Genomic DNA, 11,915 nt, shown 5'->3' on the forward strand with positions numbered 1-11,915 from the left:
AGAGGTATGAGTTGTCTCACAATATAGATGATTGTTAAGAGTATTTAATCATCCTTAAGATTTTTAGTAAAACTTGCTGGAAACTGCTCATAAAATGATTGTGATCCTTGTTTCCTGCACTGCTGTAACATGCCAGTTTCTTACCGTAACTTATCTTATGTTGAACCCTGTCAAAGAAACAGGACAGCTCACCTGGCTGTTCCACTCAGGGCCTGCGGGTGACAGCAAAGCGCCGCCGACCGTTAACACTACCACAAAACACAACAGTAGAAGAAGAAGCACCGCTAATGGTAGGAAAATACAAGGGAATGGGGTGAGTATCGTTATATGTGTCAACTGGTTGATAAAAAATGACAGAAGAACACATGAATTAGTCAATGTGGAACTGAGATATGTGTTTTTATTTGCAAGCGAATCGTGTCATGTTGCGTAATTAGCCGCAGTTTGAGCGGAGCTAATCGTGACAGCTGCTGTCCGCCTACACAAAGCAGCATCTTTCACTGTTAGCCGGTTAGCTCCCAGCTGGCTGTCATCGTCACTGTAGCTTGTTAAGATAAGATAACACATCTTTCTTTTTTTAAGACTAACCTCTAATATTGCTAGATAGATAGATAAAACGCTAACTAGCTAGCTTAGCTGACGTTACAACAGATAAGTGTGAGCTCGCTGCCAGCAGGTGACAAAAATAACAAGCTTGGTTCATTAAATTTTCATCCACAGGAGCATAACGTTAGAGGATAGCGCTTTTATTTTAGTCCTAAAGAAACAGACTGCTGTTGCATCAGCGGCTGGCAACAGTGAGGTGAATTCAGAAAGGATTGCCATTTTGCATGTCCTACATTTCACTCAGTTGCAAGAGAGACAAGAGAGCTATTTTTATATCCCCTCTGGGATCAAAAGCCTCCATGAATTGTGGTTTCTGAAATAAACCTGTATAGAAATATAACTGAAGCAATTCAGTCAAACAGTGTTTGAATCAACATGCAGGTTCAGACTACGGTGAACATACAGTCTGTATTTTCAATTTGCGTGTCGTCTCTCGTCATTTGTGGTGCTAACATCTATTTAGGGTCGATTATTTCCATTATTGATTCATCTGCTGATTATTTTATTAATATTGTGTTAAACTTATTCACCTGTTGGTCTATAAAACATCAGAAAACAGTGAAAATGCTCATCACAATATCCTGACCATGTTTGATGATGTCACCGTGTAATCCATACACGGTGACATCATCAAATCAAACGTCATGTTTTGTCCAACTATCAGATAAAAAAATATTATATTTGCCATAATTTAAGACAAAAAAGCAGCAAATTCTCACATTTGAGAAGCGGGAGAATGTTTGGCAATTTTACCTGAAAAAACAATTAACAAAATAGTTGCAGGGTTTTTTTGTTTTTTTTTTATCAACTAACTGATTAATTGAATAATCGTTGCAGCTCCACATCCATTTTTTTATTTACTAATTTGCGTCTAAGAGTCAACATGCACAGCGGTAGTAAAAATTAAATGTATGTATACAGTATGATCACATGCTTTGTTATTATTGTGAAAGGTGCACTTTAAAATGTGTATATACTCAATTTGTAACACATACTGGGACATTTTAGTTATATGAGTCGTATTAACTTCTGCACGTCACTGTGATGCTGACGATTTGTGATGCATGTTGTCTTTATTGCTTCCTTTGTGTTGTGATCTTGCGTGAGACAAACGCTAATTTCCTCCCCTGGTTTTAACAACAGTTTATTCTATTTTATTCTGGTGCACGTTGGTGTTGGCACATTGTCAAAACCTGATGGGAGGTGCAATAAAACACTAGAGTACATCAGGTAACACTGCACTTTAAATCCTTCTATTTATCATTTATAAGCAGTATGCAAACATTTAATACATAGTTCATAACACACTATAATGTAGTTGTTCTCAGACATAACCATTTATTAATGTATTTTTCAATTTTTACCCATGGTGTATAAACAGATTATAGTAAAACACAGTTGTAACAATATAAAATATGTTTTCATAGGGGATGTTAAAACTGCTGTCATACTGTATACTTAAAAAAACCTTAAAAACATCCTTATATCTGCTTATAACTACATCATAGTTTGTCGTCAGTGTATTAAATGTTTGTATATTACATATAAATGCTAAATAAGGGGAAGTAAAGTATTAACAAACATCCGTATATTTTACACTGCAGTTAGAAATAATCTGAAGCTTTTTAAGGGAAATGGATGATCCATTATGCAACAATACAGATGCGAGCCCGGGCTCATTGTACCAAACCTAATTAGCGATTAATTAAACATTGTGTGCTAAAAACATCAGCCTAACGATCCAAACAGAACACTGTACAGAGTGACTCATCCTCACAGCATTTCATTTTTTATTATTAAGGACAGTTTGTTTATTTGGACTATATGTATTTTTGTACATGAGTAGTTCACACATTTGTCCTCAGAGCTCTCAGATGATTTAAAGCAAGTGAGTCATGTCTGATGTAGACGTGCTAATATAGGTCACACAGTAGTCTTTTCTGTTTGATGCCTTCCTGTCACATCCGCTCTTTTTTTTTTTCTTTTTTCCCACACTTTTCTTACAACCTAAAGCAGCCTCTTTCCATCTCCGTCTCTCCCTCTCCAGTCTACCTGAAACCTGCTGACCTTCAGTGGCGATTGGCCGCCCCTAGCCATCTGTCAACATGCAAGGATTCTACTCCAAGCTCGACTCGTCCCCTTCCTCGTCCCCGTTGTTGGGGGTGGGCCTCGGGGGGGAGGGCGCTCCCGTACCTCTCAGCCTGGCTGTGGAGACGGAGAAAGCTCAGGCCCTCCTACAGACATTCAGCTCCGCCTCTCTGCTGGCGTCGGCGGGACTCGGTATGTTCTGCGTGGTGGCGGACCACACCCTCCAGCTGTCAGTCATCCAGCATCACCTGTGGCTCCGCGCCGCCTTGGACAACGCCACGCACGGATTGGTGGGGCTGTGGTCGTGGGCGGTTGTTATTGGACTGAGGAAAAAGAGTGATCTGTATGAGGTGCTGCTGGCAGGTCTTCTGGCATCAATCATAGACCTGGATCACTTCTACATGGCCGGATCCCTGTCTCTCAAGGTAAGACCTGCACACTTAACCATGGTTCTTCATTTCATAAGTGTACAAGTGTAGTGAACGTGACAAACAGCCTACAAAAGTGTGTCAGATCTGTTGCTCTCTCCACTTTAGTGTTTGAATAATCTGCGTCGACACTGTAAGATATATTAAATTCATTTTGGAGACAAGTCAACTTTCTGAAGATGAATAGCTTTCTGTGTTCAGATTGTGGTGACAGAATGATTCATGGCTAAAGCAGATTAAAAATTAAATGAGAAAGTGGAGGGGAAAAAAAAAAAACAAGAAATAAAAAGAATGTCATGCTGATGGGTCATAAATAATTTGCAGTCCATGTTGGAGAAGCAGCAGAGAGATAGTCATCCTTCTCTCTTATCAGAGTTCGTAGGCGTTTGTGTTTATTTGGCAACGACCGTCTTGTCTTGTAGAAATGTTGAGATTCTTTTTGAGATGATTCAGTGTGTCTTTGGTAAAATTGATCATTTTTACTGAGAGCAGCTTCCCAAATATAAGAAAACAACAGCAGAGAGAGTGTGTGAAAGGGGATTTTGTAAAAGATAAAGCTCAGCTGATTCATTGGCGGAGCCGATATTATCAGCACGTTTGACTTTTTCACAGATAAGCAGGTATCGGTGTATATTTTGGTCAAATTGCAAGTTTTAAATGTAGAAATTTAGCAGTTACATATTAAATCCCCCAGAGAGCAGAAACAAGCTTTCAACTATAAAATATCCTGCAGTGTTCAGTATATAGAAACAAAAACCAAGTGACTACATTTACTCATCAAAATGTTTGTTCATGTTGTTTGTATGTTTAAAAAAAAGACAAATATTGCCCTCGTTACTAGGGCTGCTACTGACGATTATTTTCATTATTGATTTAATCTGTCCATTATTTTCTCTATTTACTGATCAGGCTAGTCATTTTGTCAATAAAATGTCACCTCAGATGTTTTGTTTTATCTGACCAACAGATATTCAATTTACTATCAGAGACTAAAGAAACCAGGAAATATTCACATTTAAGAAGCTGGAACAAGAGAATTTTTGTATTTTTTCTTTAATAAAAGGTGAATCAAGTCATTAATCCATTATCAGAATAGTTGTTTTTTTTTTCATTTTGTTTTGTTTTGAACCAATTTCCTTTAGACTTTTCCTAAAAGACTCAACAGCTACATCTCAGTCTGTCATCTTGCAGATTTGGAGCACTTCTATATATCTGTGTGTTATGTTGAAAAAATGGACCTTTTGACTGGTTTGATGCATCTTATTCAAAGTAGAACTGAAAAAGACGGAGACAGGAAGTTTACACTCAAGGAAATGTTATGGCGGGAGAATAATGTGTTTAATTTTGGTTTCTTTTTTGCATTTTTGTTTGTTTTTACTGTGTGAGTACACATTTGGTATTTGGAAGGAAATGCAGATGTTTAAATGGTGATCCCATTTTCATGAAAGATTTGTACATATATAAACTGATACCATGGTGATTTTTTTTATTGGTAGTGAGAGATGTGACTCTCAGTTTCTGCTGCGGCAAATATCTTGCAGTAATAATATTTGAAGATATTATTCTTAGCGTTGACTCTCTCTCTCTCTCTCTTTTTCCTCCCAGGCTGCTGTATCTCTCCCTCAGCGTCCTCCTCTTCACTGCTCCTCTCTCATCCCCGTCCTCTGCCTCTCCCTCCGCTTCCTCATGTGGATCGGACGCCTCAAAGATGCTTGGTGCTCCCTGCCGTGGATGCTTTTCATCTCCATGGCAACGCACCACGTCCGGGATGCCGTACGCCACGGTCTGTGGGTGTGCCCCTTCGGCAACACGGCGCCGCTCCCCTACTGGCTGTACGTCAGCACCACGGCGACGCTCCCGCACCTGTGTTCAGTGCTCATGTATCTAACAGGAACCAGAGATGTGATCTCCACCAAACACGGAGTGGCCATAGATGTTTAGAGGTCACTGACTCGCTGACCCGGAGAACTGCCTCTGAGCTGAAACGTTTTAAGCTGTTTGAAACTTTTAGATACTTGAAATTACTGGACATTTGCGACACTTGAGGCATGTTAAAAGCAGAACTGGCACTTGAAAGATGAACTAAGGACGAGGAAAACGTCTCCATATATTAAAGGAGAACAAAAACATATAATACTAAATATACATACTAAACATTTGGGTTGGAAACGTCTGTAAAATAACAAAAATTAGCTTTTCAGATAAAAAGAAGGATCAAAAAACGAGTGCCGAACATGGATTTCTTTCTTTCAGATCTTTTTATTTTTTTGTTAACTTATGTGGAGAGCGATGCTTAGCTTAAACAGAGAGCGTTTTGGGAGTGTCCCTTTAAAGCTTCGACATATCGTTTGCCCGGAGACTTGATCTCCACCAATCACAGAAGCGTTCACATCAGTTCTTAGCCCTTGAACTAGTCATCACTTGAACTATCACCATCCGCCCACAGCAGAAAGAAAGAAAGAATGAATCGACAAGAGGATTTTATATTCTAACGTCAGATTAGTGGGTGTATAAGGTCATAAGTGACCTTGATTTATTGTACACCAAACAAAAGATAAGGCTGAAGTTTTAAACATTCAAGGGAATCAGTTTTTTTCCAGTAGTGTGTTCATAACCACTATCTTCAGTACATGTTCATATTTAAAGAAATATAAAAAAAAAAAAAGTAACTGCTGCATTAACTTGCTACACTATATATTGTTCCACTGCTGTTTTTTTTATGATGCTACTGTACTGAAAATGACACTGTACTGTACAGTCCACATGCTGAAACTCTCAGTTGTCATTTTAATAGTGAAACTGTGTTTTGAGGAAGAACGGTCGATACTACAGTAATACTGTAGTATCATCCACATTGACACATTTAGAGATGAACACATTCCTCAGCGGTATTGTTTACTGCGTTGTAAATGATGCTCAATAATAATAATAATAATAATAATAATAATAATAATAATATGTTGTGATAGAGAGGATCGACTGGGTTTTAGAGACTTGTGTTATTTGAATGTAATCCACATGTTTTCAGTATAAAAGGGATCTGGTGCGTTCAGGTGGTGGACAGAGCTCCGTTAAACATCAGCCACAGCAAATATGACGGTTTTGTGGGTTTTTTTGTTCATTTTTTTTTTTTTTTTGGTCACTCTTGTGAAGCAGTTGGTGAAGTCGGTAAAGTAGTAGTAGTAAGACCCGTCGTCCACTAGGTGGCTGCAGGGAGCCGTAGTGATTCATAAATAGTTTCACTTTTGATAATTAGCTTCTTTTTTTTTTTTTTTTCTATGGAGTGGAGATTAGTGAGGAATCACTGCGTAAGAGAGTCAGAATTTTGAGAGGAAACAGAGGCTAAAAATAGAAAGGAGAGAAGATGAAGAAAGTCAGTTTGGTACAAATCAGGTCCTAAAGTTTGAGAGTTGCACACTGTGTTAGAATTAAAAAAAAAGAAAAAAAAAGTCCTGGTGTAAATGACTTTAATTTAAAAAAGTATTGTTTTGTTTTTTGTGCTTTGCTGCTATTGCACTATCCTGTGTACTTCAGTTATTCAGGAAATATTTCCTTTTATCTTTTGGAAGCTACAAAGAATAGTTTGGAAACATTTTTTATTAGAAAATGATTGATTAGGTTGGAATTCTACTTAAAACTCATAAGATGGCCGCCACTCCTGGTCCCATTTTATTTTCTCCCTCTCTTACTGCTGCTTATGTTTACAATGTGAACGTAATTTTCAATTTTGCACATTGAGTTTTTTTTATGTTTGAATTTATGTTTTGTATTTGTTATGTTTCTTTTTTTATGGCAAAGTTTTGTTTTTAATAGTAAAGTATAAATAGTAAGGACATAGTTTCAATGTAGTGTTCTTTTTATCTCAATAAAACAACCTACATCCTCAGTCTGTGGGTGTTCCTGCGTCACTACATATACACTTACTCACTGGACAGTATTTCCTGTATCAAAAGAGTAGTGAGAGTGAGGAACAGAAAAACATCATCACTACTCATATCAGATAACATCATGTCAACAGTCAGCTGAACTCAATCAGAAGGAGTCTGTGTAGTCTGTCTAAATGCAGCAATTTATCCTGAGAGTGAGCAATTAGATTGTTTAAAGTGGATGTTTACTGTACTTGTACTACATTTACACCGTTTGAACATGTCACAGATAAACATTACATTTTCAAGTGTACGGTGGTGTTTTTTCTCTCAAAACATCTGCCTGTTGCAGCTGTGTTGCACTATGAGAATAAACCATGAGCTGAAACTCTCTATAAAGCCGAAGGGAGCTGCAGTCAGGTGATGACTCTACAAGTTCATCACTACCAGCGAGCAAATCACATATTGTGATTTGTTTTAAATATATATATAGTTACTTTAAATAACAAAGGAAATCAAATATTCTGTACTGCTGCACTTCAGCTGCTGAGTACGTGTATCGGGTCATAAAGCAATTGTGCTGAGCTGTTGCCGCTAATTGGAAATATCCTGAATATAGCAGGAAGGAAGACATTGGGCTGACTCAGAGTTGCTATTCCAGGGAATGAAATTACAGGACTCGTCACTGCCTTCTCCATATTCTCAGGTCTGAAACTTAAAAACCTCAACTGTGCTTCTGTAATTCTCAGCAGCTTCTGCTTATTCAGAAAAAGAAAAAAAAAGCAGCAAAAGATTTGACAGCAGGTGTTTCATCATCTACAAAGACGTGGAAGTGGTTCCACCTCAGATCAATGACAAGAAAACAACAAAGAATAGTCTCCTGTAATGTTGAAACTTGGACGCTGGAGATGCTGGATCCCGCATGACAACAAGCTTACGATAAGGGAGGCGGAGCCGGAATACCAAGCGACTTCCTTCCAGTTGTACGTCTTAAAAGCTCCTTTCACAAAGATGACAAAAGCCAGCTTGAGCATTTGGGATTCATCAGACAGTGTCACAACCAGATAATGGAAACTTTTGAAAAGAGGCTGGGAAGGCTAATAACATCGTCTTGGCAACAAGAAGCAACAGACTTAATGAGGATATTGGTCTCAAAGTTTTTGAGACTCTCAGGGAGAAACAGCAACCAGCAAGGACAATCGATTGCTTTAAGTAATTGGATTTTTTGCATCATATTTCATAAGTTTTGGACATCAGACATTTGACATTCATCACCAACATTACAACTAACCAAAGATTGAATAATAAATCAACCAATATACAGAGAAGAAACAGATAAAATACAGTTTCTGATAGAAGACAGAACCCATTAAAGAACCCAAAGCTACTGGTGTGATAAAATAGTATTTATTATTTCACAGAAACTTACAAGGACAGGAAGAAAAAAAACAAATAAACAGCTTATGGTGATATCTGACATACACGTAAAGCAAAAAAAAAAAGAAAAAAAAAATAGACTATGTACATCTGAGAATGGATGCCTGAGTGTAATTTGAGTTATAAGAACTAAAACCAACTGGCTCCATCTGCCATCACATACTGCAGAGGAACATAGAAAGACAGGAAATACCACAAGTGCGTCCACAAAAACACAGAAAACACCACTAGTGAGTGAAACAGAAAGGTGGCACAGATAGTTACACTATAGGGAAAGAAAGCAGATCGCTTTGAACCTTAAAAACAAGATGGACAAGTGTGAAAAACACTAATACTGCACATTGCCCACATAAAATTCAATCTGATGGATGGTTTATAAAATCTAACTTGGGAGTAGTTTATAATGGCGAGGGTCTTTTAAAAATGTACCATAAAAATATTTTTTAAAATGTTATCTCTGACTTTTAAAACTATTATACTGGTGAAATCAATGGAGCTTGTGTCAGTTTTGGCACCTTTTTTCCTAATTATTAGACTGTATTTTTATATTATTACCAATATTAATGTATTCCTGCTGTGCTAAACAGCATACGCAGTATTAACGTTGCAATGAGTGACCAGGCAGCAGTTCACTATTATGATTAAGGTCACTTTAAGTAGACGGTCAAGGTCAGGAGAAGCATGGAAGATGTAGGATGGTATATTTTTCAGTTCTCACAGGTTCAAAAACTCACATCCATGTGATTTCAAACTACAAAAGGTCAATCAAGTTTTTTTTTCCAATTTCGAAAGAGAGAAAAAGATCAGCTCTGTCAATTTAGAAAATTAAACTTTCTTTGTGAACGTTGCCTTGAGGGGCAGAAAGAAGCAGAAAAAAAAAAAAAAAAGATTCATTTGTGGTTCATCTGACGGCGAAGAAATAAATTGAACAATTAAAGTGTAAAGCATGTTGAATGATGACTAATTCAGTAAACACATTGTCCATACAGTAATTGTACAATAACAGAGCTTCATATAACTGGGGAAAAGGACACAAATACACAATGCTGGGAAAGGTTCTCCAGACACGGATTATCCTCAGTAACCTGTAGTTATTCTTCAGGGGGGGAATCTCCCTTCAGTCTCATGAGGATTTTGCATTGAAATGTTGCTTCGAATTACTGATTCCACACAAGCTTCACAGGGCCAAAGATATGCTTTGAGTATTAAGGAACAAGGAAGTTTTACAATGAGGGACTGAATATTTCTTACCACTTGCTCTGAATAAGAGAAAATTCACGGTTTTTGGAATTGATCTACAGAATTTAATTTGTATTTACATGTAATTTATAATAAAAATCTGTCCACAAATTCTTTGCATTACTTGCAGGATGTCACATCTATTACAAATTAACACCAGATTGAGTTAAACCATGTCTGTGAAACTATCCCAAAGAATATTTTTTTTTTCTCTACATATAAACATCACTTATAATAACATACATGAAATGTATTTTGTAAAGTGTGTTATACAATAATATACAAAACACAAAGCTTCAGCTGGATCCATGCATAATAAGTGGAGCTAGCTTGAGAGAACATACAGTTGCCAAACTGAAAGAAGTTTGACTTAGATGCACCTTGTGTTTCTGATACAAACTACACAGTCAGTCAATCGATTGGTTGATAACTACACAGCTTTGGATCAACAGAATACATCCACCAAACCAACAGAAAGAAAGAAAGAAAGAAAGAAAGAAAGAAAGAAAGAAAGAAAGATTTTAAAGTCAGCTTCTCACTCAAGCGGTAGAGCTACTCGCTTCCATCTGTGGAAGGAAGTTGGCCAGCCCACGAGGTTTGTAGGCGCTAGTGTCAAAGCAGAACTAAACCAGATATAGTGTACTAGAGGTATTTGGGGCTTTCCATACGGTGAGCGCTGGCCACCCCGAAATCATTCATTTCCTATGAGTTGGTGGGTTGTGAGACACAAGTACAGTGAGCGGGAGTCGCTCTTGTCAAGTCATCGTGTTCGTAGTCATCTCATGTACAAACCAACTAACCACCATGGTCATTAAGCTACATAAACTTACCAAAACTCATCAACATTCATTCTAATTTACTGTAGCGTGAGCCTGCGGGTGAGTACTGTTTCTCGGTTATTTATTGTGGTGAACAAATGCTACTGTATGTTTCCACTGTCTCCTGCCTTCTGAGGAAGTGGCGACAGCGGCTTTGATTGTGGGGGCCTGTGCACCATGTGAAAAGAACCCCCGTGTCAAAGTTAGTTGTGAGCTGCACTTGTACACTAGTTTGCTTTAATTGACACTATCAGCACATGCAGCACTTTCTGCATCAATTTTCAACCCCATTTGAACTAAACCTGCAGCAGCTCTCTCTAGGACACGCCTGAAACAGCTGAGGATCAGAGAATGCAACCTAGTTTTTTTTTTTTTTTTTAAGGTAAGATGATTATTTCTCTAATGACTCTGACGGAAAAACAAAGTGCTTCAAAAAACTTTTCCTTTATCTGACTAGCTTTTTTCCTCTCATATATTTCTAAATAAAGCAGCATGTTATCATGCGTATCTACCTTTAAACCTACAACCTCTTTTCTTCTGTAACATTACTCTATTTTTATTTTGTGTGACTGATTTCTAATCTCAATACATATAGCCTGACACTAATTCAGGCAAACTCACTGAAAAAAAAATGGTTTCTTTATGCACTATATGACCTTGTGGCCTTATTCTTGTTCTATCTTCAGGACAATAAGCTAGTTTCAGTGCTGTAATGATGGCCTCGTGCTGTTAATCGACAACAATTTTAATCAGTCATTAATCAAGAAAGTGTCAAAGCTTCTCAGATGAGAGGATTTGCTGCTTTCTGTTTTAAATTAAATGTCATCGGCTTTGCCAGACAAAACACACAAATTGAAAATGTAACCTTGGACTCTGGAAAATACTGCTAAGAAATCTTTCACTTTTATATCTTTTTTTTTATCTGTTATGGACTAACGATTAATAGATTGTCCAGAAAATCCACAGATAAACTAACAATGAAAAATAATTGTAGATTTGATTTAACTAGATGAAGTTTTTCTTTTATCCCTGAATGGTTGTTTAATCTCTTTAAGAAATGCTGACATAAAACCTTTTTCAAACCTGTCTTGAGGAACCGGGGGGGTTATTTTGAGTCTAGAAAGTTGAATGAATATTCTCTACATAACTAAATATCTGTGTAGTGTAATAATGCTGGTGGTTTGTGAAAGGCCAGTATCTCTTTTGTATCTCTCTCTTTCTCCCCGTGTGTGTCTTTCATTCACACACATTAAGGAACAGTGGATGGATGAGTAGAAAGAGGTATAACAAACAAATAAACAAACAAAAAAAAAGAACACCTGCACTAAAGACATCAGACAACAAAACAAGCATATCATGCAACATAAAATCATTTGTAATAAATGAAATGAAGTCTATATATCTTCACCCCCGCCCACCCGCCCCCTCTCCCC

At 37.5% G+C, this 11,915-nt stretch overlaps 1 protein-coding gene across 2 annotated transcripts; it reads left to right on the plus strand.

Moving 5' to 3' along the window:
• The first annotated feature begins 206 nt into the window (after nt 1-206).
• On the plus strand, nt 207-7,008 carry tmem267 (transmembrane protein 267). Of its 2 annotated transcripts, none has more exons than XM_042394266.1 (3): nt 207-313; nt 2,654-3,119; nt 4,728-7,008. In XM_042394266.1, exons 2-3 carry the CDS (start codon nt 2,712-2,714, stop codon nt 5,061-5,063), a joined length of 744 nt encoding a protein of 247 aa, XP_042250200.1. In that variant the 5' UTR covers nt 207-313; nt 2,654-2,711; the 3' UTR covers nt 5,064-7,008. The 2 variants fall into 2 exon arrangements, with proteins under 2 accessions (XP_042250200.1, XP_042250201.1); XM_042394267.1 differs by lacking the exon at nt 207-313 and adding an exon at nt 1,812-1,836.
• The last annotated feature ends 4,907 nt before the right edge of the window (nt 7,009-11,915 follow it).

This window comes from Thunnus maccoyii, chromosome 19 (genome assembly GCF_910596095.1).
Source record: "Thunnus maccoyii chromosome 19, fThuMac1.1, whole genome shotgun sequence".
NCBI classification, from domain to species: domain Eukaryota; kingdom Metazoa; phylum Chordata; class Actinopteri; order Scombriformes; family Scombridae; genus Thunnus; species Thunnus maccoyii.